The sequence below is a fragment of the Bos indicus genome, chromosome 18 (genome assembly GCF_029378745.1).
Source record: "Bos indicus isolate NIAB-ARS_2022 breed Sahiwal x Tharparkar chromosome 18, NIAB-ARS_B.indTharparkar_mat_pri_1.0, whole genome shotgun sequence".
Lineage (NCBI taxonomy): Eukaryota > Metazoa > Chordata > Mammalia > Artiodactyla > Bovidae > Bos > Bos indicus.
The window spans coordinates 17,380,019-17,407,686 of NC_091777.1; the positions used below are offsets into that span (position 1 = coordinate 17,380,019).

Consider the following 27,668-nt stretch of genomic DNA (forward strand, 5'->3'; position numbering starts at 1 on the left):
TTTTTAATTTGCCAGATATTCTTTTAATGAGAATTATAAAAGACCAAAAACATTTTTTTGCAAACTGCCTGTTTTTTAACAAATGATTTGCTTTTAATTACAAATACTGTGTGAGACGATGCCTTCTTTTGCAAAACCAATAAATACAAGAAGAAATTTTAAACATATGTGATTTGTCCAAGATATGTGGGGGGAAGGGGGAGCCTGATTTTTTTTCCCCAGTAGTTAAAAAAAAAAAAAATCAGTACTCCCTAACCTACAAAGAATAAGTTTGAAGGTATGAGTCAACTGGAGAAGAGAGGGAGACCATTTTATAGCTGCTTTAACTAGCTTCTGATAATTCTTCTGATGTTATCTTTCCTTTCTGAAACTCATATCTTCACAAACAGTTGAATTTAGAATATTTCTAATGAACTGATTAATGGGGGAAAAGAAAATATGTATCGAACACATGTATAAATTTTACCATCAACAATTATGCATATCAAAAAGACACTAACTTTAAAAGGTACAAAAAAAAGTGAGGAAAAACCTGAATTACAGAAAAGAAAGTCAAGTTTATTTAATGAAAAACTAGAATTAATAAAACTTAGCAAATGCACACAGAAAAACTATACACACACAGCAGCACGATGCATTGACTCACAGAGGGAAGCGGTGGCCCAAGGCCACTCAACATGGCTTGTCGGTTAAAGGAGAACCCAAACACACTCACACGCGCGCGCACACACGCACAGGCACACAAAAAACCAGAACCCAGTATTTTTCAACGGTACACTCAATCTACAACAAACACAAATTCAGAATTATTTTACAATGTTTCCTTTCTTAATACAAAAGATGCCCATCTTGGGTGTATATATATATATATATTTATTTTTCAGTGGTTTACTGTTGACTTATTTTTAAATATATTAGTGTTATTACATGCAACTGTTTCCTGTATTTAACAGCCTTTCCTTTTATTTACCTTCATGTGTCTAGCTTCCACCTACCACAAGTTTTTGGTTGGTAGGCAGACAGGTGCCTTATTCTCTGTGAAATTGAATGCAATGGTTTTAAACACTGGCCAGAAAATGTCTGATTGCCATTTCAACACATGGAAATAGTTACATTGATGCCTAAATTGCCATTTTCTGCAAAGAGCTGTGCAATGCTGGTGTCAAAGACTAGGCAGTCACTATTCATAATGGCTGTTGCAATTCCCTCATGAATAGAGCGAGGAGTGGCTTCCCAAGTCAATCGCCGCCTATGACCATTTAGCTCAAGTCGATAAGCAAAATTTTCAGCTTGCTTGCGTGTTCCTATCAGCTGTACAATTGCGAAGAATTGCTGGTGACCATCATATTTTTCCTGTTTCTCCAAGACCAACATGAAATGAAAGCCAAAACAAGACTGCATCATCACCCAGTCAACAGCACCAGGAAGATTAATGTCTGTAGCAAGAAAAACTATGTCCTCTCCCTGCAGGGTTGTGATGGACTTATGCTGATGCATCAGATGTGGCATGACAGCATCCAGAGAGCCTTGCCATTTACAGGAAGCACCAGGGCACGGACAAGAATAAGGCCTAAACTCACAGAGCTCTTCGTGGTCTGCTTTTTCTGTGTGTGGCAGAGTTATCTCACATCCAGAAGAGGCATATTTACAAGGGAAAAGTACTGAATTGGCCACTTTCTCCATAGCCAAGTTGCGAATGGATCCCAGCGGGCCCCGGCAAGTTGGACAACATGTGAGCTTTGGGCGACAGTTGCTACAAACAAGATGGCCACTCTGGCACTGAAGAATGGGTGGTAACACATAGTCGAAGCAGACCGGACACTCAAAGAGACTCGCCAAGTCATTGTTGGAGGCGGTTGTGCCCGTCAGGGCAGGCACCCTCTGGGACGGTGCACACTTTGAGGTTCCAGTAGGTAATGCTGTTGCAGTCTGACGGCTCATTTCTGTAATAAAAAACACAAATATAAAGAATAAGGAGGAGGAGAAAAATAATTACAACTCTAACATGTTTTATATAAATAACATTTACTTGCCAAAAATACTTAAGTTTAGTGCAACATTTGCTGTAAGCAAAATAAAGGAAAACAAACAGGGTTTAAAACAACATAGATTACATGAAATATGTGCACTGTACATTCTGTTTCCACAATGGTCCAGAGCACATTCCCTTTTTCTAAAAAATGTTAAAAAATCATCCTTGAATGGACTACATGCAATGAATGCTAAAATAGAAACTTGGATCCTAAACAACTAAGGAACACTGTATAAATAGTTTAAGTTCAATGAAATCAGTTTTGACTGGAATTTCCCCTGCCTCTCTGTGTTCAACTGCCCTCCTCATTCTATTTCTTCCCCATTCTTAAGTCAGCTGTTGACAGCTTCAGTGAGTTATACACGATCCAAAGGATCACCAGGGTACTGACTTTTGATTACTCTTTCTGATGGTGAATATTATCTGCTCAAGAGATCTATTTGGGGAAAGGAAGTCTCCTGCCATCCTATCATCCATCTCCATGGAATGTTAACACCACCTAGATCTTAATCTTGTTTCCTACTGATCTGTGACCCCCTTCAAAAGTGAGGAAGTATATAGGAGAAATAGAGGGCCACCTTCTAAAAGATTGTGAGTCTGGTATTCAGAAGTAAATCATTCTGTTCTACTTCCATTCTACAATATAAATCAGGTATAATTTGCAAAGAGGAAGGAGAGTCAGGAAAAGATAAAGAATAAAGATAAACAGTATCAGAGAGACTCACACAACGTTAGGGGTGAAGGACAGAGTCAACAGGTAAAGAATTCCTTATATTGTATTATAGAGTTCACCAGTGTTGCTCAAGCATTCATCAGCACAGTACTAAACATTATTTAAGAAATAAATGCCATCTGGAAGAAATGATCAACAATGTTAACTAACCTGTCAAGCTGAATTAAAGATAAAACAAGCACCTTTTCCCAGGATATAGTGGGCTGCTTTCTTGGGGATGACAAAAAAATCAGTCCATTAATGTCCTAAGAGTATATACTCAATAACCACAAGCCATATTTCTACAGAATCAAAATTTGACAACTCCTAAAAATTAATGTTTCCTTAATTTATAATTGTTATTCTGTTGGAAAGAATTTAACGTTGAAAAAAATAATGCTGGTTATCAGTGAGACCACATAAATGCAATCTGGGTTCTATTACTCATAGATAGGGCGTCCCAGGCAGCTCAGTGGTAAAGAATCCACCGGCCAAGGCAGAAGACACAGGTTTGATCCCTGTCGGAAAGATCCCCTGGAGGAGGAAATGGTAACTCACTCCAGTATTCTTACCTGGGAAATTCCCATCTACCAAGGAGCCTGGTGGGCTACAGTCCACGGAGTCACAAAGAGTCAGACCCCATGTACTGATCGACTGAGCACAAGCACATACTCATAGATTACTCAAGGACAGGAACCTTAAATGGGGATTGAGAGTGAAACCTCTCCCCCAGGAAACCCCAAAACAGATCAATTCCACTGTCACTAAAGAAATATTCTAGAGTCAAGGGGAAACAAAAGTATCACAAGAATTCTATCATAACATGGCTCATCACATGGATTTAAGACAACAGGAATCAATTCTCATCACTGAAGCCCTGTATAAACAACCAAAGTGTTCAGCCCAACAAAAACACTATAAAGGAACTCTCATGAAATTCAGTTTACCCCTGAGATTTTTTCTGCATATGATGATCCATGCATTTTATTTTAGGTCACTAGTAAAACAATGGCTTAGCATTGCCAAAGTGTTCCGTATGTATGCTTATTTCATGGTCCATTTTATGCAGCTCATTTAAGAGAGCGACATAATAACTGGGAAGTGATTCCCTGGGCACAAAATCTAAGCCAATGTCTTTCAAATCACTAAACCAAAACCAGCTGGTCACTAAACTCAGTTTGTATTCAACATAATATAACTACTAAGCAAGAAAAATATTACTGTTTTAATTTTTTGACCTAGCAAAAGTTATACATTTATCAATAGCCCAGACTCACATTACAATATACATTATTATTTTTCCAAACGTACAAAGCACAACTTAAAATTCCTATTCAAAGTGTGAAAACAAGTAAAATATGGCTTCTATTTCTGGTGAATTTAAGTATTACAGGACAGTAGCTGCTAAAACTTCCCAAAGCTTGGAAGGTGGAACTCACTCCATCTTCACACAGAAAAATAATCCAAACACATCACAGCAGCCGTGAAGTAGGAACCAAGGACTGAAGTGTCTGGACAGCTCTGCAGCAGTCATGACATAACCTGAAGTTTGGTTTAAACGGAGAAAAGCACGGCTGATCAAAAGAACATCACTGCCAGGTCAATTTTGTTGCAGCAATTCCCTGGTCCGTCTCAGAGGCTCAAAACAACTTTCCCGTTTCACAGTTTAAGCAACACAGTCTCTTAATAGCAATACCTTTTCTCTTCCTTGTCCCAGATGCTGGTAAACAAGTGAGCAAGACGCCTCTCCAGGAGTACAGAAAAGGTAAGGGAGACTTTCCGGTCATAAGTCAAAGAGCTCATAGCCTTTCCCCCAGAAGCAAAGACAATTTGCAACAGAGGGCTCTCCTGGATACCTTCTGTTCCTAAACATGTCCCGGGTCTAGTTTTCAAAAGAATGCACATGCCCTACTCCATACACTCCATTCACTCCTCAGAAGCACTGGCTACTGAAGAAGAGAACTGATGCCCCCTCCTGTTCCAAGAGGAGTCGACCACACCTCCCCAGGAGCTCAAATTCGCCTGCGTCTCCAAAAATGGGAGCCATTGCTGAGCTGTCCTCTGCTGGGCCCTAAACCTTCGTCTGTCTCGGAAGTCTGTCTTCCCCAAATTCATCGGCTAGGCTCCTGCCAGCTCGGTGAAGAACAGGGCTGAAGGGTGCGTAGAGGCGACTGGTCGACTACGTGCGCTCTCGGTGCCAGCTCGAGCTACTACTGCAGGATCCGGCCCGCAGCTGGAAAGCCTGCGCCAACGCAGTGCCAGGGGGCCGCAGGCTCTCTCTGCACAGGGCGGCGGCTGCCGCTGCTGGCGAGAGGCGGGGCGGCGGCGTATGGGGGCGGGGCTTAAGGCTCCGCCCCACTCTGTCTGGGGCAGCTCCCAAGCGGCTCCTGGGCAAGGAGGGCGCAACTCCCACCCAGGCACCCAGCCGAGTAAAACCCGGCGTAAAACCCCGCGATCCTCACTCCCCGGCGATACTGCACACGCCATCAGCTTACTAGAAGCTGAAACACTCCATTTCTGTAGGCCCAAACAGTAGGATATCGGCAATTTTGCATGGTTTCAACCCAAAAGTCTACACAGAATATATGGGAAATACGCGACCAGACAAGCATCTCTGCACTATACTCTGCCAGTTAACCCTGCGGACGCTAGATTTTTATAAAGTAAAAGCATTCTCCCTACTTCGTTCAATAACTATTTAACTGGCGTTAACTACCTTATCTCAACTGTAACTCACTTCTCCATTTTTACCGCCGTCAGCACCTTAAACTCCTTTTCCCTTCGAGAAGATTTAGTGAGAGTAGTAAGCACACATAACCATATTAAACCCCTGCTTTAACCTCCAAATTTAGATTTTATTCTCTTCCCACTCTAGGAAAACCATCTTAAACAGCCTTATTAAACAGAGTAGCTTGTTTTGTTTTTAAATAAGCATTACCCTTGCCCCAATAAAGTCCAGGGCCTCCAATCTGCATTGCGTCAGCTCAGGCATTCAGAGGTTTAACCTGTCATTACATCATGCTTAGTGCAGCCTTTAAAGGCACCAAGACGTGGAATGGGGTGTGAACCCTGTGCTGTAATCTGGCCATTTTCAGCATAAAATTTTAACTCTTAATCACTTCCCCACCCTATTAATAGTGTGTTCAATCACCTCAATGTCATTTTGGTATTAGACTACAGAAAACATCATTAGGAATAGAAATATAACTGAAAATAGTCTGTTCACTGAAAAATATAAATTATGATAATCTATGTTTTAATTTTCTAATACACAGTCATTATAGATAGGTCTCAGGTTTCTAGAGCAGAAGACTTCAAATGTTTTAGAGCAGAAAATCTTCAGACAGATTTAGGACAGAGTCCAAATGTGTAAAAACAAGTAAAAGGGATGACATTTCTCAAGCAAAAAAATGTTTTCCCAAACTTCCAAAGAACCTATACAAAAAGAACCTATATACAAAGAACCCATACCCAGATCCTTACACCACCATCTAAAAATCAATCTGCAGACAAACCTCTGAATAAGTGAGTCAGGACAGTAAAAATGGAAGTGTGCTGGAATCATCTACACTTGAATTCAAACTCAGTCTTCACCACCTGCTCAGCTGTAAAACTGGGACAGTATTTCTAGCCTTGCATGGCTTTTGTCTGGATTAAGGAAGATGGGTAAGTTATATATATCATAGGTGGTACATATTCCAAAATATGTAAGTGCTCACTTACAGAATTCCAAAAGTTAACTTGTCTGGCCTAAAGTCATCAATTAGTTAGAGACCAAGAACTTGTGGGCTCCAGATGTATACTCTAAAAGATGCCTTTAGCTTTAGTAAGGTTATCAAACATGTCTGCTGCTGCTGCTGCTAAGTCGCTTCAGTCGTATCCGACTCTGTGCGACCCCATAGACAGGAGCCCACCAGGCTCCCCCGTCCCTGGGATTCTCCAGGCAAGAGTACTGGAGTGGGGTGCTATTGCCTTCTCCATCAAACATGTCTACCAAAGAGCAATTACCATTTTAACTAATTTTTAGCACAATACAGTAGAATTTCTCGACTAGGTAGAACATTTATTTAAACTGGTTTTATGAGATAAATTTTTACAAAAACTACATTACACTAAGACAAGCCCACAGAATCCAAAGTTAGCAAAATTCCAAAATTTATCAAGAGTCCACTATTACTTACCCGTTCTAAAATAAAGCTTACATCTCAGGCCCCATTTGGTATAAAGTTTAAATAGACTTTAATTTAAATAAAAACATTTTAGAATCAGCCTTTAATGTTGCCTTAGTAGCCTTAGTAACTTTAGAGCATTTAACCATTGCTATGCCACATTAACAAACTTACCACTTAAGTAAACAAATTCAAACTTTTAGTCTCAATTTAGTCTCAATAGGTACCTTTTTTCCTATTCTAAATTATAAATAACTAATGAACAATTTCTCTGATTAATCATAACCTTGTGCCTGTGCATTTTAATGAATATACAACAATGCCGTGCCTTTCATTTTTCTTGCAGTTTACAAATGTTACCATGACATGCAAATAATGGCCCCCCTCAAAGATGCCTACCACAAAATTAAAACTATGGCAAGTCTCCTTAAAAATTCAACAGCTTAAAACACTAAGTTAAAAATCAAACTTCATTATAACACAATAATGCCAAGGGGGGAAAAAAAAATCAAGCAATCTATTTTTAGTTTCCAGAACTGTACCTTACTAATGGTAATTTTAAAAAATTGTACATAGTATTTTCCTAAAAGCTCTTTTCCTGAAGATAATTCAAAAAACGTTGTAGCCACAAAATAAGATGTATATATCCAATAAAAGTAACGATCTTAAGTGGGGGAAGTCCAGGACAAAAGATCTGATAGAAGACGTAGAAGCAGAAGTCTGAACAAAGGTGATGACAGCAGATGGAGAGGAAAATGCAAACTATAACTTAAATGTATAACGAGTATCTGTTTTTTACTCCCTAAATCACTGTATTTTGAGGCTTCTATACTTAGTAAAACAAACAAACAAAACAAACCAAAAATACTTAACCAGAACCCATTAGGTACTATGCTAAATACCAAACTGCGATAAGAGATGAAATGCAAAGTAGAAATGAGATCCTGTGAGATATCTAAGAGATGGAACTCTTAAGCTCTGCTGATAGGAATGCAAAATAGTTATCACCATATCCTCGTCACTGCAGAAAGCCCCACTGGACAGCATAATTCTATATCCTAATTTTATTTCACTATTTTCCTTATTACTTTTATTTCACAGTGAATCTAACCTCAAAATGAAATTAACCTCAAAAATGAAACCATAAACATCTCCCAAAACAAGGCAGGTCAAACCTCAATCTTAACAATCTGAAGCTCTTGCATAAATTGCACAAGTTCAGAATTTTAGTCATACCATTTACCCCTAAGAATTACATAAATCCTGCTGTCTTCTGATAAGTAACTACACAGATCAAAAACCTAACCTCACTTTTATTCTTGTTCCTCTGCAAGTAACTTTTCTACCCTAACAGGTGGCTTCTAGGACTCTCTCTTTGGAAGAAATTTTCATCAGAACATCTAGATATATGTCATGGGCACAAGCCAAACAGCAAGTATTTTCAATCTCAAGACAAACCTTTCACCTTTGTGGACCTTTCCTCTAATTGTTCTTTTTTAACTCTTACCATTACTCAGTTCTTTTCTTCATATAATTCTGATACTAACTCTCCTGAATCTATCTTCAAAAGTCTTTACATATTTTTTCTCATCATTCTGATCCTTGCTTTGTACTGCATTCCAAGAGAACTCAAGTTCTTATTCATAAATTTGGTTTTGCTAAGGTTACTGATCTCCTGATATGCTAAAACATTTAATTATTTAGATACCCTCAACCTCCCAACAAGGGAGCAGAGTATGATGGAACGAAAGGCTGCTTCCCTTTCCTTTCCCTGAAGTTGGAATGGCCACATAAATTCAGATTGCACTGCTCTCGAACTTCTTAACCTCTCTATTAAAGTTTCCATGTTTAATTTTCATGTCCCGCACTGAAGCGTCACTCTTGGTTAGTGATTTTGTTCTCACTGCGATAACCTAAATGGTTCCAGGGACAGCAGACTAAATAAATAAGGAGACAGAGAAGGGACTTTTCTTCCATTCTCACTAAAACAGCTCCCCTGGACATTCATTAACAAGCATCTGTATGTACCAGCTATTGTCCTCAATGAGCTTCCAAGTCAAGCATTTATCCCCCATGTTATAGAAAAGAAGATGGATTTCAAATAAATTTCAGATCACAGAGCTAGTTTTAAAAAAAAAAAAAAAAAAGGGAGTTGAAGAGCTATGTGACTAAGGAAGACTTAGAAGGGGTGGTAAATGGCATCCTAGGCCAACAGACATTATACAAAAATTTTAGACTTGGAAAAGATCTTAACCAACTCTCTCATTTTCAGAAGAGAAAAATGACACAGAAGAACTTGCTAAATGTCATATAAAATAGGTCAGTGTTCTAATCTGGGCAATGTTATAATTTCCTAGATCCTGTAAAGCAGATATTCTTTGGACATTTTCTAATTCAACTTGAAAAATTAACCTTTTCTGAATTTAAGTTTAGTAAGATTCAACTATCTTTTGCTTTCCCTCCCAACACAAGAGGGATCCCCAATGTAGCCAGGAAAGAGTAAATAAAAAAAGATGGAAGATGAGTAAGAGTCAGCACCTTAGAGGGGCCTTTCCTAAAGACCAGATCACTCTTCTTACTGTCTTCATATTATCTCTTGCCATATGAAATTCACTTGCTAAATAATTTCTTACTACTTATTGTCTGTCTTCTGTCCTTTTCCCTCTCCTCCTCAATACCAGCTTTTCGCTGAAAACAGCAATTCTCAAACATTTTTGGTTTCAGGAACCCTTTGTACCAGTAATTGGCAAACTACAGCTGCAGGCCACTTGCCTGTTTTTGTAAGTAGTTTTACTGGAATACAGTTAAGCACATTCACTTACATCTAGGACTGTTTCCAAGGGTGGAGATGAAAAGACCCTATGTTTGACTCCTAAGGTCTTCCCTGGTGGCTTAGTCGGTAAAGAGTCTGCCTGCAATGTGGGAGACCCAGGTTCAATCCCTGGGTAAAGAAGATCCCTTGGAGAAGGAAATGGCAACCCACTCCAGTATTCTTGTCTGGAAAAATCCCATAGACAGAGGAGCCTGACGGGCTACTCTTTGGGGTCACAAAGAGTCCTTGGGGTCACTAAGAGACATGATTGAGTGACTAACACTTTTCACTTTCATGACTCCTAAAGCCCTTTAAGCCTATCTGGCCATGTAAGACAAAATTTGTCTTTACTGTTTTAAAGTTTTAAAAAATTGAGGATCCCAAAAGAGCATTTTGTCAATGTGGTTTATATGTATTAATTTTTACAATATTAGAAATTCAAGTGAAGAACTTTAAATATGTTAAAATTAACATCACATTTTTTATATAACCTGTAAAAATCTACATGTTAAATGTTTATGAAAAATATCTTCCATAATAGGGAGAAGAGCATCTATGTTTTATGTTTTTTGCAAATCTTTTTAATATGATACAGTAAGAAAAACCAAAGTTGGATATTTAATATCTGCTCAGTTGCAATGCAGGAGACCCTGGTTTGATTCTTGTGTAGGAAGATCCTCTGGAGAAGGGATAGGCTACCCACTCCAGTATTCTTGGGCTTCCCTTGTGGCTCAGCTGGTAAAGAATCCACCTGCAATGCAGGAGACCTGGGTTCAATCCCTGGGTTGGGAAGATCCCTGGAGAAGGGAAAAGCTATCCACTCTAGTATTCTGGCCTGAAGAATTCCATGGACTTACAGTCCATGGGGTCACAAAGACTCAGACACCACTGAGCAACTTTCACTTTCACTTTATGCAATTAATCTGTGAAGATACCATATGTCATGAAGCCTCTGGGAACCTCAATTTACTTTCATGTCTCATTATTATGAAAAACAACTTTGACCCTCGAAGGGTCTTGAGAACTCCCAGCTTCCCTGACCATTAACTTCTCGTTCAGAAGCTCTGCAGAATATAAGCTTCATCAAAGCAGACTTTGTTTATTGTGTTCTCTCTTCTAGCTCCAGCACCTAGGACAGTGCCCATCCAGACCAGGTACTCAAATATTCCTGAATGAATAAATAACTCAAGTACAACAGTATGAAGGATTAGCACGTATATAACCAGAGCTCACTCATCCCTGATGACTCCTCGGTAAAATACACCTGTTGCTTGATAGAACCTTAAAGAGATTCACAATTGTGAATCTCAATTCACAATTGAGACTTACAATTTACTTTAAATAACAATATTTTACAACAACACCATGCTTATCTTTGACAAAGGAGCAAAAGGCAACAACACAAGGAAGAAAACAAAAGACTTCAACTAATGGTGTTGGAACAGCTGGGTATCCACAGGCAAAACAAAAGAAGAAATCTAGACACAAATCTTACACCTTTCACAAATTAACTCGAATCACAGGCCTAGTAAAACATAAAACTATAAAAATCCTAGAAGATAACACAGGAGAAATCTGGAAGACCTTGGGTTTGGCAATGACTTTTCAGAAAAATCAAAGGCGTGAACCCGGAAAGATTCATCACCTAGACTTAAAAAGTAAAAATGTCAAGAGAATGAGAGGACAAACCACAAACTGGGAGAAAATGTTTGCAGAAGACATATCTGATAAAGGACTGCCATCCAAAATATTGCACAGAACTCAACAAGAAAATGAATATGCCAATTAAATGGCGTGCCACAGCTGCCGAAGCCCCCCGGCCTACAGCCCAAGCTCCGCAACAGAAGAAGCCACCACAGTGAGAAGCCCATGCAAAGACTAGCCACCACTCGACCCAACTAGAGAAAGCCTGCAAAAAGCAAGGAAAATCCAGCACAGCCAAAAATGAATTAATTAAAAAAAGAAAAAGGAAAAAAGTAGGCAAAAGACTGTAACAGACACCTCATCATTTATACAGATAGCCAAGGAGCATGAAAAGGTGCTCCACATCATTTGTCATCCGGGAGATGCAGATTAAAGCACACATAAAATACTACCACACACCTTTTAGAATGGCAAGATCCAGGACACTGATAACACCGAATGCTGATGGGCACGTGGAACAACGATTCATTGCTGGTGGGAATGCAAAATTGTACAGCCACTTGGAAGGCAGTTTAGCAGTTTATTCAAAACTATACATATACCATGCTGCTGCTGCTGCTAAGTCACTTCAGTCGTGTCCGACTCTGTGTGACCCCATAGACATCAGCCCACCAGGGTCCTCTGCACATGGGATTTTCCTGGCAAGAGTACTGGAGTGGAGTGCCATTGCCTTCTCCGATACATATACCATAAGATTCAGCAATTACGATCTCCAAGATCTACCCAAAGTAGTTGAAAACTTATGTCCACACAAAAACCTGCACACAGATGTTTATAGCAGCTTTATTCATAATTCCCAAGATGCGGCAGCAACCAAGATGTCTTTCTGTAGTGAACGGATAAACTGTGGTACATTCATACAATGGAATATAATTCAGAAATTTTAGAAAATGAGCTATCACGCCACAAAAAGATATGAAGGAACCCTAAATATGTACTGCTAAGTGAAAAGAGCCAATCTGAAAAGGTTACACGTTGCATGATTCCAACTATATATGACATGCTGGAAAAGGCAAAGGTATGGAGGCAGTAAAACAAAAATCAGTATTTGCCAGAGACTGGGCGAGGGGATGAGCAGGTGGACCACAAAGGATTTTGAGGGCAGTGAAATGATCCTGTATGCTATAGTTGTGGGTACATTCGTCAAAACTCATATAGCACTAAGTTGTTTCTTTAGCCACTAAGTCGTGTCCAACTCTTTTGTGACTCTATGAACTAGACAGACCACCAGGCTCCTCTGTCCATGGGATTTCCGAGGCAAGAATACTGGAGTGGGTTGCCATTTCCTCCTCCAGGAGATCTTCCCAACCCAGGGCCTGAACTCGAGTTTCCTGCATTGCCAGGTGGATTCTTTACCATTGAGTCATACAGGAAGCCCACAGCACTAAGAGTGAACCATTAATGTAAACCATGGACTTTGGGTCAAACTAGATGCCACATGTCGCAACCGAAGACCCACATGCTGCCCTGAAGATCAAAGATCTCACATGTTGCAACTAAGACCCAGCACAGCCAAGTAAATTTTTTTAAATATTAAAAAACAAACAAACAGATTTTTGGACATTAACTAAGATCAAGTATATGGAAACATTTGGTATATTACTAACAACACATGCAACAAATCACCAAATTAAAAAGACCCAGATTACCCAAGATTTTACTGAAAATTGTTGTTTCAACCTATTGTATTCATTTTCATAACCTCAGCCTGGGACAGTGTCTGAAATGTGATAACGACAACAAAGTCTGCTATGATAGAAATTTCCAACTGACCACCTACCAACCTGTAAAGCATCATGTCAGGAGCTTCATACAGTCTATACTCATAAAGGCTGTATCTCCATTTTGCAGATGAGGAAACTGAAGATCAGAAAAATTGAGTAGTAATAAGAACAGAGCCAGACTGTCTGGCTTTGTCCCTGAATCTTATTTTCTTTCAAATAACCCTAAGAAAAGTATGTATAATCTTCTCACTCTTACACAGAATATTACAACTTCACATCCAACTAAACTTCAATATTCATAAAAACTGACCAAAAAAAAAATTCCCTAAATTCTTTACATTATATCTGTAGTCATATCAAGTAGCTGTTTTTGAATTTTTTGTATTAAAGTGGAATAACCTAACAGTCATTAAGCCATTAGACATTAAATCAAATCAAAGAATCAAGAAGAGAAGAGGAGAAAAATAAGAGTAAGAGAAGCAGGGTACTTCTCTGGCAGTCCAGCGGTTAAGACTCTTGAGTTTCCACTACAAGGATCTCGGGCCAGTCCCTGTTCAGGAAACTAAGACCAAACTAAGATTCCACATGCTGCACAGCAAGAATAAAAGAAGCAGGAAGAGATTAAACAGGCGCTCAACCTTTTAGAGTCATACCACATATCACTAAAGAGAATTTTGGGGAACTCACTTGAAATTACTGGAACTATACCAGTCAGAATTACACCACAATCACTTCTGCAGTATCACCAAGACTCACTGTGTCTAGATAAAAGCAGCCACATTCGCATCATTTAGTTACGTAAGTTTGAATACAACTGTTTACTAATCTGACTGGGCTTTATATTCTCTCAGGATGTAAAACTGTCACACATTCCAGTAGATCTTTGTTCTTTTGCTCCATCTTGATGTTAAACTATGTTTTCAAAATTCTTCCCTGTATTTTGTACCCAGTTTTACACTTTAACATACAACCCATCCATCTTCCCTTTCTTCTTGACAAGTAATGGTAGGTAAATACACAGAGAACAAAAATTTTAAAGCAGATCAACACTGGCAGTAACCTACAAAGAGTTGGTGATACTAAGCTCAACAGAAAAGAACACACAGCTTGAGAGATGAAGAAATTAAATGAGATAAAAAGTCACACTGAAGAGTCTTAATACATTATATGATTAACAGTTCTTTTTTCTTTCTTTTAATTTTATTTTTAAACTTTACATAATTGTATTAGTTTTGCCAAATATCAAAATGAATCCACCACAGGTATACATGTGTTCCCCATCCTGAACCCTCCTCCCTCCTCCCTCCCCATACCATCCCTCTGGGTCGTCCCAGTGCACTAGCCCCAAGCATCCAGTATTACTACCTTTATAGAACAATGGAATATATAGGGGGAAATGCCATATTAAAAAATTCATGGAGCCTTACTCAAACTAAATTACACTCCTTTGAAATAGTTAAAGAAGCTTTCCTGATGGCTCAGATGCTAAGAATCCAGCTGCAATGTGGGACACCTGGGTTTGATCCCTAGGTCAGGAAGATCCCCTGGAAAAGGGAATGGCTACCCACTCCAGTATTCTTTCCTGGAGACAAGGATGGACAGAGGAGCCCAGCGAGCTACAGTCCATGGGGTCACAGAAGCATCACATCTCAAACTGTAGCCAAATCATTTTAGTTACTCTGAATAAGGATGTAACACATGAATTAACTTAGACTCTAAATTTCATCAAACTAAGATTCCATTTTCTGGGCAGGTACCACATTTCTCTTGGGTTTAGTTATTTTAAAAACAGCATTAGCACATTCTCAATCATCTGAATCCATCTGTTAGCAATGTAACTGAATGCTCCTGTCTACAGTTATGGTCACACTGGCTCCAAGTTGGTACTAACAGTACTCTAATTACGGGAAGTTAAAGAGAAAAATAGAGGGGGACCTAATACATAAGTGATGCATTTGCATGAAGTGAAGCCCAGATGACATCATGGTTTTCACTGAAGCACTAATACACTGGTAAGAAAACGCATCACGTGGTGACCACACTTATGGGATAACTTTGGTGTGCTCAACTCAAAAAGAACCTACAGCGTAAGTCAATTCCATACGTCATATTGTTTCAAGACTTCAACTTTGCACGTAGTAGTCAATACTTTCATAAATTAGAGTAATTTGAATTTTACTGGTTTTGCAGTTTTGTTTGTATTTAATTTGCAAGTTTTGAACTGTCACCAACATCAGACAGAGTTCATCAGATCCCTGGTTCCTGCTGTGTAAACTGTCACTGACTCTACACACTCTTGGTTTTCCTGCCTCACCAGGTGCTCCTCAGTCTCCTTTATTGATTCCTGCTCTTCTCCCCAAACTCTTGATATTGGAAGTTGTCCATGGTCCACTTTTCTTCACTTTGGTAATCTCATTCACTCTTGTGTTTTTAAAATTTCACTAATATTGTCATGGACCTCAACATTTTTCTGTCCAGATTAAAAAACAAAAAAAAACTTCAGATTTGTCTTAAACTACCCAGCTGTCTCCTAGACATTCCCACAGCTTGCGTGCATAGCCACTCAGTCATGTCCAACTCTTCGCAACCGCACAGACTGTAGTCTGCCAGACTCCTCAGTTCATAGGATTCTCCAGGCAAGAATACTGGAATGGGTTGCCGTTCCCTCCTGCAGGGGATCTTTCCAACCCAGGGACTGAACCTGGATCTCCTGCATTCCAGGTGGCTTCTTTACCATCTGAACCACCAGGGAAGCTCCAGACATTTCTACAGGAGGGTGGTCAAAACTGAACTCCTTATCTTCTCCCAGAATACTCAACCAGTAGCGTTCCTTTCACTTCATGGAAACTTCATCCTTCCAGATACTCATTCCAAAAGTCTTGACGTTATCCTTGATTCTTCTCTACATATCACATGTGTAAAACCACCAGGAAATTTTGTACCTCCCTGAGAAATGAATCCAGAATCCATCTACTCCTCATCACCTCTACTACTATCGTATCATTATCTTTCAACTGGATTACTGCAATACCCTTCTAACCAGTCTTTATGCTTCCATCCTTGTCTCCCACCCCACCCACCAATTCAGAGCACAGCAATAAGGGAAAAAAAAAAAAAAAATCTATGAAAATCTCCCATATCCAGGTAAAAGATAAATCCTACAACAGTCTACAAGACCCAGCACAATGATGATATGTCCCCGTTACTGTCTGACTTCATTTCCCACCTCTTCCTTCCTCACTGGCTGACTGGTATCCTTGTTCCCTAAGGGCAGGCTGCTCCTTTGGGTCTCTGCCTTAAAATACTTTTCTCCGAGATATCCACAGGACTCTCACCTCCTTCTAATCTTTGCTTGTATACCTCTTTCTCAATGAGGGCTATCCAGTCTCCTCTATTTAAATAAAACAGTGACCACACTCTGCCCACTGACCCCTTTTCCTAACCCTTGCTCCTTCATGGTTATCAATCTTTGCCTCTCCTCCTCTTCCTTCGCTCTCCTCCATTTCTACTCTATTGTTGTCCATAAAATGTAGTACCATCTATCAGGCTATACAATTTACTTATCTGTTACGGTTGTTGGCGATATGGTTGTTGTTGTAATCCCTCCTCCACCACCTGGAAAATGGGAATTTGTCTGGTTCAATGATGTGTCCCAAACACTTCCACAGTGCCTGACACATAGTGCAGGCTCAATAAATATGTTAGCTGAATAAATAAATTAGAAAGCAGAAGAGCTTTGGACTTCTGAGCAATAATATCCAAAGCTAGATGTAATAGAGCAATACTTGTTAAAATCGATTAAACACAGAGAAAACAGAGCAGAAAGGACAAATATGAACTACAAGGAAAATTATACAAATAAGTCCAAGAAAAAGTAACCATTTACTATATGGCTCAAATTGTAACTTTTACAGTCATAATAATGCAAACACAAAATTATGATGTTACTAAATTAGGAGAGTATAGGAATGCTAAGGGTCTGTACATATGAGGGGCAGGAAAGGTAGTTAAACACATAACAGGAATAGAGCCTAAAACTGAAATACTGAAGTAACAATTATAAGCATGTTATCTAGAGACAATGAACGTAAATAAAATATAATCACTTCAAAGAGGTTAAAGTAGTTGCTTCTGGAAAAAGACATCTAGAGAGGAATATGGCAGGTAGTTTTTCTTTAAAAAAAAAAAAAGGCCTAGAGGAATATTTCATTTTGAATTATTTTGCATGTAAAACGCTAGACTAAAAGAAAAAGTTCAAAAACTTGATATGAATTGTCACAAACTGCATGCATTACTTAAGACATTACAAATATAAATTTGTTTTCAAAGATTGGCTAAGATCTGCGGAAACATCCTTTCCCTACACTGTTGGAAATGTCCACTATGAAAGTTTCTAAGAATATTTGGCAGTTTGTTTCAAAATTTAAAGTTTGTATACTCTGATCCATTAGCTTTTCTTTCAAGAGTCTATCTTATGACTTACACATTGGCAAAGGTGTATATATATGGATGCTTACAGCAACTCTATTTGTAAGAGCAAATAAACTGAAAACTGCTCTAGATGAAGAAAGTGACTAAATGATGATCCATACAATAGAATAGTACGCTGCCTTTTTTTTCTTTTAAATAAACAGACTTATACCTATTAACATATAAGAATCAAATTGTTTAAACAGGTAGAGGGAAAAAAAGCCCACAGAATGTATTACAATCCCATTTATGTTAGAAGAGAAAAAAGAGATAGTTGTCTTTTTATATATGTACGCATGTACATACACACCATGTAATGGGACAGAAAGCGAGAAGGGCATACAAATTGCCAAATGTGGTTTAAAGACTTAAGGAATTAGAAAGGGGGGAAGGGAGGTCAAGTTCAGAACCAGAAATCACAAAGCCTAGAGTTGGGACCAAGGAACTACAAATACATACACAAAATATTAAGATGGAAGAATATATAGACTACAGAGTATAAACACAAATTTCATCATTTGGAATTACGCAGTTTAGGGAAGCCCCTCAAACATGTATAGTTACTGACAAGTAGTAATCATTTAGAGGGAAAGTATCTACAATGATTAAGTCAGATCAAAGAAACTGACTTTAAAATGTGTATCTTAAAAGAATGTGTAACACACACAGACTAGAAACTGCACCAAAATGTCCACAATGGTTACACTTTTCAATTACCACATTATGAATGATCATGAGGAAGGTGGGGGTTGCATTTCTGTATATATTTCTCATATGCTCCATAAAACATATATATTACTTTGGGGATTTAAATTTAGTGCCTATTTTGTGTCCCCACAAGTTACTGCTAGCAAACTGCTAGTGATTTCACACACAAATTTAAACATTAAGAGATCAAGAGTTGATTTTGTCTACTGCTTTTTTTCTTAAAACGCCTCAAATAGATGAATACTTACTTATTGGGAAAAATTATTTAAAAAACAGCCTCTTCACATTTTTAAAACCCTACATATTTCAAACACATGTACATATATTTTAGTTTATATTAAAAAAAACTTAAACTTAGCACTTTAAAAGTTAATTCTAAAAGACAAAATTTATCTGATCACCTCTCCAAGCAAAATCAAAAGAATGTCTGTAGAAATTAACTCAGAAACTATCTGTATTAACAAAATATCCAAAGCTGTCCCCAACAAAGCTAAATCAGGGACCCTGACACAACAAAAAAAACCCACAACTCAACTTTAGCTGAGCTCAAAAGAGCTAAAAGGTAAAACACAAAGGCAGGAAAAAGCAAGTTTTTAACAATTAGATTATTTCATTTAGTCGAATCAAGAACTGAAGTACAAAAGTTAGTGTACAACACAATTTTGCTGTATCAACCATTACTAGGCTAAGCCTGTCAATTATGACAATAACAACTATAACAAGTACAATCCTTCCCACAAAATTCAAGACTGGTATTAAATTCTTCTCATTTTCGAAGAAAATATTTCTCACTGGTTAGTACCAGCTTTATAAATATAGATTCATTCTCCAAAGATTTTTCCTCTATTTCTTTTCTATTTTCACATGCTCCCAACTCCCCTGCTATTCAAAATAAGCAAAAACAAAAGCCACAAGTAAGTTCAACACGACTGGGCAACCTTAAACCTAATAAAAGATCTTTGCCAATATCATTTTGGTCACTGTGGTTCAAACCTGGAGAATAAACTGAACCCTAATGAACTGTATTACCTGTATCTTTCAGCCTAGAGTTCTAGAAGACTTACTCCCCCTCCCCACAAAAATCAAAATAAAAGTAATGGGATACATGGGAGCTGGTCACAATAGTGTGTGAAATGCGTTAAGTTGTATCCTTAAAATCTTGAGCACATTTCTATACGTAGTTATCCTATACGTCTTCAAAAGAGTTTACAGTGTAGGGGCAAAGAAGTAATACTTCAGGTATTCTACAATTTCCTGAGAACAGTAAGCATCAGGTGTCCCAGCTGGTGACATATTACAGAATCTTCTCTCCCGCCCTCCGCTCAGTTTCTCACTCTCTGCTATGCCTTCAACCAGCTGTAGTACAGTGATCACTAACCAATTAAACACTCAACTGATGGCTTCACTCATACCTCCTTTAGAAAATACAAGAGAAGCCATCAAATGCTGACCTGCCACTTCCTTCCCTCTTAGAATGGAAGAAGTGACCCAGACCTCTGGGCAGTGTCCTCTCACCCCCTTGGACTTCGCACTTGTATCTTCCCTCTCTCCCGCACTCAACTCTTTCTACTGGACCATTCCCTAACACCTGAGCATGCTCTACTATCTCCCATCTGGCTTCTGTGATGTTCCTCTACCTCACTGGTCATTCTGGATGTCTCACAGATACCTTTAAATCCAACATATCAGAACTTCAAGTTTATTTGCTGTCCTTCTGTTTTTTGAGTTTTATTGTTATCTGCGAACCCCCTCCTAGTTCTTTCATTCCTGGTAAATAGCACTATGATTCACAGTTGCTCAAGCCAGAAACCACCTAATTCTTTCCTTCCCTCACCTCTCATATCTAATCCATCAGTAAGCCCTGTTAATTCTGTCCCCAAAATACATTTCGAATCCATCCACTTCTCTTCATATTCACAGCCATCACCACCTTAATCCAGGTCATAATCAACTACTGTGCTTCCTGATCTAAGTAAATGTGTTAGTTGTGCAGTCATGTCCAACTCTTTGCGACCCCATGGACTGCAGCCCACCAAGCTCCCCTGTCCAGGCAAGAATACTGGAGTGGGTTGCCACTTACTTCTCCAGAGGATCTTCCCAACCCAAGGATCGGACCCGGGTCTCCGGCAGTGCAGGCAGATTTCTTTACTGAGACGCCAGGGAAGCCTGATCAAAGAAATGGCCTTCTATTCTCTAAAGAGCTAGGCATTTGTGCTCAGTCGTGTCTGACTCTTTGCGACCACATGGACTGTAGCCTGCCAGGCTACTCTATCCTTGGAATTTTCCAGGCAAGAATACTGGAGTGGGTTGCCATTTCCATCTCCAAGGAACCTTTCTGACCCAGGGATCTAACCCAGGGACCTAACCCACGTGTCTTGCAGCTCCTGCATTGGCAGGCGGATTCTTTACCACCTGAGCCACCGGCGAAGCCCCCCTAAAGAGCTAAAGCAATCTTACAAGAAGATTGTTACTCTTTTAATTAAAACCTTTTGATAGCTTCTCAGTACCCTTAATATTCACATTCCTTACTTTGACTCTGCAGGATCTGATCCTTGCCTCTCTCTCCCCCTCATCCATTTGATCCAGCAACACTCTCTTTTCTCAGTTCCTGGAACAGTCCATGTTCATTTTTGCCTCAGGGTCTTTACTTCTGCTGCTCCTTCAACCTCATAGTCTCCCTTCTCTCCTTCAAAGAACTCCTTATCCTTTTAACATAGCTTAAATAGCAATGCAGGGCTTCCCAGGTGGCTCAGTGGTAAAGAATCCGCCTGCCAATGCAGGAAACACAGATTTGATCCCTGGGAGATCCTGGGGAGATCTCCCAGATCCCTGGGAGAAGGAAATGGCAACCCACTGCACTATTCTTGCCTGCGAAATCCCACGGACAGAGGATCTTGGTGGACTACAATCCATGAGGTCGCAAGAGTTGGACACAACCTAGCAACTAAACAGCAAATATCACCATTTCTCACAGCAAGACTCCCTCTCACCATTACTCTTTTCTCCTTTATAGTATATATCACAGTTTGTAATTTTACTTTCTTCCCTTACCAGAATGTAAGTAGTAATAGAGAAATTAAGTAACTTATTCAACAACTAATTTTTTTAATTATGTAAGCACTTTCTCTGTTAAGTAATGTGCTTTTAAATGCAACAGTAGGCATTGTCCCTGCTCTTGCAGAGCTTAAGGTCACAAACAATTAGTAACAGATGCTAGACACACATCCAGCTCTGGCTCTTAACCACTTGGCTACACTGCCTCTAGCTGCCAGGATACTGGATCAAGGGGCAGCAATATGCTTAGTAGATGCTCACATGCTAATGGAAACTAAGCCTTAGAGAGGTAAGTTATCTGCCCAAAGGAGCACAGACAGATTATCTGAGGACTTCAGGTACAATCATGAGAAAAGGCACAGAGACATTTAATTAAGTATGGAGAATGTTCAAGAATCAAAAAAGAATCCAGTTTAATCAGGTATGGCAAAGAAGAAATGTTGGAGGATAAGGCTAGAAGAGCATAATAAAACAGTGTGAAGGTATTAGCCATTCAATAAATATCTACTGAGCACCAACTACATGCCAGCAACAGTAATAAACTCTAGACAGGGGTGATCAAGGCAAAGTCCTCATAGAGACTGCAGTTTATATCTGTGAAGGCAAAGCAGAAGAGAAAAATTACAGTTCCGTGCAATGTATCTTGTAGTAGGGTCCGGCAGAAAGTGCTATGGGAACACAGAGAGATGACACCCAATTCAAGGTGGGGCATCCAGGAAGAGCACATCAGTTAAGTGATGTCCAAGCTGAGATTACAGACCTTAGCTGGAAGAGAATATGTGGTATGCAAAGGCCCTTGCAAGTACGTAGTTGAAAATGGCAGGAAAGTAACAAAAGCCAGCTTCAGGAGGGACTGTCGACTTACTATCTATATAGTGTCAAGGAACTTGGGACTTTAAACTGAAGGCTTTATGTCACCTATGTTAGAAAGCTCCCTCAAATGACAGCAGGAAAGCTGAAGGGAGGAGGCAGAGACCAAAAGCAAATAGATACTTAGAAAGTAGAAGAGGACTGAATGCCCATGTGAAAACGAGGGAGAGAAGCAATGCCAGATCTCTGGCAATAACCAGAGAGCAGAAAAATCAGGGCTCTATGACTAACTGATACAGAAGATGAGAGCCTTGGACGGTTGGAAACAAAGGTTTTAGTTCAGGATACATAAATCGGAAGCACCTTGGTATGTGAAAGTGGAAAATTTCAGGGAAAGACACGGTTAAGGAATGAGAAGATAAACCACCGATGGGAGAAAACATTTGCAAAAGACGTATCTGATAAAGGACTGTTAACCAAAATAAAGCCCAACTCTTAAAACTCAACAAGAAAATGAACATGTCAATTAAAAAAATGGGTAAAAGACCTTAACAGACACCTCATCAGATATACAGATGGTAAAGGAGCGTATGAAAAGGTGATCCACATCACTTGTCATCAGGGAGATGCAAGTTGAAAACAAAAATAAGATACTACCACACACCTTTTAGAATGGCAAAATCCAGGACACTGAAAACACCAAATGCTAGCGGGCACTTGGTGCAACAAACTCTCATTCATTGCTGGTGGGAATGCAAAATGGTACAGCCACTTGAAAGGCAGTCTGGCAGTTTACTACAAAACTAAACGGGGACTTCCCTAGTGTTCCAGTGGCTAAAACCCCCGAGCTCCCAATGCAGGGGGCCTGAGTTCGATCCCTGGTCAGAGAATTAGATCCCACAGGCTGCAACTAAGAGTTCACATGCTGTGACTAAACAGATCCCACGTGGTGCAACTAAGACCCAGCACAGACAAAGAAAGAAACTAAACATTCTTACCATATCCAGCAAATCATGCTCCCTGGTATTTATCTACCCAAAGGAGTTGAAAACTTATGTCCATACAAAAACCTGCACAGAGATGTCGACAGCAGTTTTATTCATAATTCCTAAGACATGGCAGCAACTAAGATGTCTTCTGGTAGGTGAGTAGATAAACTGGTACACTCAATACAGTAATACTCAGCACTAAAAAAGAACCAAGCTATCAAGCTGCAAAAAGACATGAAGGAAACTTAAATGCACATGACTAGCAGCCAATGTGAAAGAGGCACATACTGTATGATTCCAGTTACGTAACACTCTGTAAAGGACAAAACTATGGACACAGTAAAAAGATCAGTGCTTGCCAGAGGTTAAGGAAGAGGGAGGATGAACAGGTAGACCACATAGGATTTTTAGAGCAATGAAACTATTTCTGTGTGATACTATTAACGGTGGATACATATCATTTGTCAAAACTTGTAATACATAACACCAAGAGTGAACCATAATGTAAACCATAACCTTTGAGTGATAAGGTGTAGGTACATCAATTGTAACAAATGTATCACTGTAGTGGAAGATGTTGATAATGGAGGAAGTTATGCATGAGTAGGGCAGAGTATATGGGAAATCTCTGAACTTTCTGTTCAGTTCTGCTGTGAACCTAAAACTGTTCTAAAAAGAAGTCATTAAAAAAAAAAAAAAAAAGACCTATGAGCAAGAAAATACATGGGTCTAGGTTTCACAAGCAAAGAAATCTGAGTGTCATAAGAATATATTAATAGAAGTAGTAGGTCAGGAAACAAGTCTGTACTGAGTGTCAGCCACTGAGGATATAGGAATAAAAGACCACAATCCCTGCCCTTTTGCAATAGAAACTCTAGCCATGGAAAACCAAATGACTCAAAATGCATTAGAAAAATCTTTCTTAAAGAAACCGTTAAGGATTTTTTTAGGGAGGAAAAGTTTATACCTAGGTTTTTCTTTAGGGGTGGGTAGGAAGTCTGAGGTTTTCATATACTGATTTTGTTTGTAGTGAGGTCTAGAGCAAAAATAACCAAACTTAAAACATTTTATAAGACGTATATGGACATTTCATAATTATAACTGAAGTCTGTAAAACAGATCTAAGCCAAGAAAAACTTCAATCTCTAGAAACCAAGTAAATTGATTCCTTCAAAATACAAAGTTGTTGCTCTGCAAATTTACTGAACTTTGTTTACCCTCCTTATGTAAGACCTGTTTTCTAAACACTGTATAAGCTGAAAATAAAATCCTATTCTCCATATTACGTCACTGTTGCCATAGCTAGATGTTTCCTTTGTAACTTCAATTAATCGTAGCCTAACGTTCTTTTTAATTATAGATATTGCTCTACAACAATTTTGTAAAAATTTCCCAAAGCTTAGAGAGAATACATTACACTAAATTGAATTAAATTTCTGAATTTGTAGCTTGTGTAACATTTATCCTGAAAAGTTCCTCATCTATCATTTAAATTGTACTTCAGCTTAAAATATTATTAAATGTTCAATTACGCTGCAAAGTGTCAAGAGGGGTCATGCAAAGCAATTCTATGAAAGAGTTAAAGAAAATATTTTGGCAAAGCCAACTTTAGGATTGCAACTAATTATTCCAGATCACAAATGTCTGTTGTATATTTTAATTCCCAGAACAAAAAAACTACACAAGTTGTACACTCCATTTGAGGTCAAAATCTACTTGTCATGAACTTCTAACAGCTAACCAAAATCCTCTCCTCCACAATTTAAGCCAGTATCTCCCAAACAAAATTACCAGACTATTACATTTATCACCACACTACACTCTGCTCTTCAGTAATGTCCAAACGAGACGGTGACACCATAGACACCTAACACTCAGAAACTCACTGTTTCACTTTTCTAAGTTAAGACCTCAAAAGCAAACTGACCCATGAATTTGATTAAGTTCTAGATCACACAAGACTTACCCAGATGTCTTACTACAGAAATTTTCCAACGCCATCATCTTCAAATGCCTGGACATTTATCATCTAAACCTCTTGTTTTCATTTTTACGAACTAACAAAATGCACTAAAAGAAAACCTTTGCAGTTCCAACATATCCAACATGCCAAAATAATCTCATAAATTTAGTTATTAAACAACAGCCTTGGCAGCAAACATTTACTGAGCACTTACCATGGGCCTGCCACTGCTCTAAACCTTAAGCCCCTCACCTACTATCTCATCAATTCTCCCAACAATCCTACGAGGTAGGTACTGTTATTACCCCTATTTTGCAACTAAAGAAAGAGAGGTTAAGTATCTTGCCCAAGGTCACAAACTGGTGGGGCAGGACTGGAACCAAAGCATGTAGTCTGACTTCAGAGTCCGCGCTCTCAACGTTCAACTGCTGCAAGAGTTAACAATTTACCCTTGACAGCCCCTTATCAAGAAATGGTAAATGTTCAACAGCTAAAAACGGGCAGTCCGGTCCCTGCCCTATATCCGTGCTCACGGCTTCTACGACTTTGACAAATCGGCTACACCATCTGATTTTCCGAACACACAAACTGGACTTCTCTGGATGTCAGAGCAAATTCTCAATCTTTCCAGGAACGGGAAAAGAAAAACCTACGCAACGCTGTGGCCCAGATTATCCACATTCCTAAATAATAAATCTGGGAGCGTCCAGAAAGGCCCCAAAACTACCCGACAAACGAAACCCAGGAAAACCAAGGTTTACAATAAAAAGCTGGAGCTTCCCTGGCAAATCGTTCACGCGATCTCCTCTCTAACGACATAAACAAGGGAGGAGGCTGCATTCTTCCCACCGCACAATGAAAGCGCAGGCCGGAGCGGGAAAGAACGCAGCGCAATCGGGGACGACCGCTCCCGGGGTCGGGGGCAGGCAGGGGAGGCCAAGGACGGCTGAGTCGCCCCGTCCTGCCCCCGGGCCGGTGCGGGGAGGGGCCGGAGGGAAGGGCCGGCCACTGCCCGCACTCAGCTGACCTCCGCCATGTTGGCCGCAAACCCCGGGACCCTTCACAACAAAGGCCGGCACCCGGGCGCAGGGAGGGCCGGGCGCCTCCCCCAGCCAGGCCCGCCTCCCAGGCGCGCGGGGGCCGGGCCGGTCGGCGAGGAGGCCCTTCCCCGCCCTCGCCCGGCCGCGAGGGGCCGACCCCCGGCGCGGGCCTGCCGGGCCCCGGGAGCCGGGGGCGGGGGCGAGCCGGCTCGCCTCCGCGGGCAGGGCCGGGCAGGGGAGGGGAGGGGCGGGGGGCGGCGCTCGGCCGGGCCGCCGGGCTCGGGCCGAGACAAAGGCGGCCAAGTCCGGGGGCTGCCCGCACCCCCTCTCGGGCGGCGCGACCCGGCCCGGCCGACCTTCCCGCCCGCCGCCATGACCGGGCCTGGAAGTCCTCCTCCCGCGGAGCCCCTCGCGGCCGGCTCCTCCCTCCAGGCCGGGCCCCACTTACCTGTGGGCGGAGAGCGCGCCTCGGACCCCGGTCCTGGCTCAAACGCGCTCTGTCGCCGCCGCCAACCCCCGCCACCGCGGGCAGCGCCACCGCCGCCTCCTCGTGCCAACACCGACGGGACACTCTGGGCCGCCGCTGCCGCTCGAGAGTGCGCCCCGCAACGGCCGCCCCGGCTCCCCCCTGGCCGCCGCCGCCGCCGCCGTTTCGCGCGTCCTCGAGCCCGCCGCGCGCTCCCGCTAAATACCACACACTGCGGCGGCCGCCATGAGGAGGCGCGGCCCCGCGCGCCGGTGGCCCGGAGGGGGCGGGGCTTCCACGGGCGCGCAGGCGCAGAGGCGCTCGCGCAGCCGGCGGCGACTTTCGCGGGTCGAGGTGCTGGGTATCGAGGGTGGCGGTTGGCGCCCGGGCTCTGCGGGCACAGTTGCTGTGACTGAAGACCTCGCGACCAACAAATACTTGAACATCGCGCTCATGCCCCGCAACCGTCCCCTCCTGGGGAGGAGCAGGGCTTCCCTGCCCCGTCTGGTACCCGGTTTGCGCGCCCCCCGCGGGGCTTTGTTCCGCGGCCCAAGGGGTCGTCCCGCGCGGCGACCCCGCTGTCTACCCATTCCTGTTTTGTTTGCTGTTTTCACACAGCGCCTCCTCCGGCTCTTCGCAACTCCACTCTTTCCCAAAGGAAAAAGAAACGGGCTGGCTGCCTTAGCCACCGACCTGGGCCCCCACCCCTAAAGGGGAAGAGGTCCAAGCCCCTTCAGCAAAAGCGGAACGAGTTTCAAAAGCTTATTTTAGCTGAAAAGTGGGTAGTGGCACGCCCTTCCCCGTGTCCTCTTCTGGAAGCTGAATGAGACTCTGGGTTTTCTTTTCCTAAGAAATGAAAGTCATTCAGGGTACTTAAAGTATATACCAAAGCAAAGGCTAGTGTCAGACCTTAAACTGGATTTCCATGTAAGAGCCTCCATAAAAATAGTATTGTGTGAAAACAAAAAGTACTTTTTATATGAGACTTTAGAAAGCACCAGGGAATAGTCTCGCA

The 27,668-nt window shown here is 41.0% G+C and overlaps 1 protein-coding gene across 3 annotated transcripts; it reads right to left on the reverse strand.

Annotated features, from left to right (window-relative positions):
- Window positions 1–26,793, reverse strand: SIAH1 (siah E3 ubiquitin protein ligase 1). 3 transcript variants are annotated; one of them, XM_019979689.2, is made up of 2 exons: window positions 4,441–10,196; window positions 1–1,943 (listed from the first exon to the last, which is right to left on the reverse strand). In XM_019979689.2, exons 1-2 carry the CDS (start codon window positions 4,529–4,531, stop codon window positions 1,093–1,095), a joined length of 942 nt encoding a protein of 313 aa, XP_019835248.1. In that variant the 5' UTR covers window positions 4,532–10,196; the 3' UTR covers window positions 1–1,092. The 3 variants fall into 3 exon arrangements, with proteins under 3 accessions (XP_019835248.1, XP_070626623.1, XP_019835250.1); XM_070770522.1 differs by lacking the exon at window positions 4,441–10,196 and adding an exon at window positions 26,636–26,793 and having other exon boundaries at window positions 538–1,943; XM_019979691.2 differs by lacking the exon at window positions 4,441–10,196 and adding an exon at window positions 4,184–4,425 and having other exon boundaries at window positions 538–1,943.
- Window positions 26,794–27,668: the final 875 nt, after the last annotated feature.

Bases quoted from the DNA above. Each gene is read 5' to 3' on its own strand.
- SIAH1 (XM_019979689.2), bottom strand. From the start codon at position 4,531: ATGACCGGAAAGTCTCCCTTACCTTTTCTGTACTCCTGGAGAGGCGTC. The intron at 1,944-4,440 runs GTATTGCTATTA...TTTTTATTACAG, and splicing joins TGGGACAAGGAAGAGAAAAG to AAATGAGCCGTCAGACTGCA.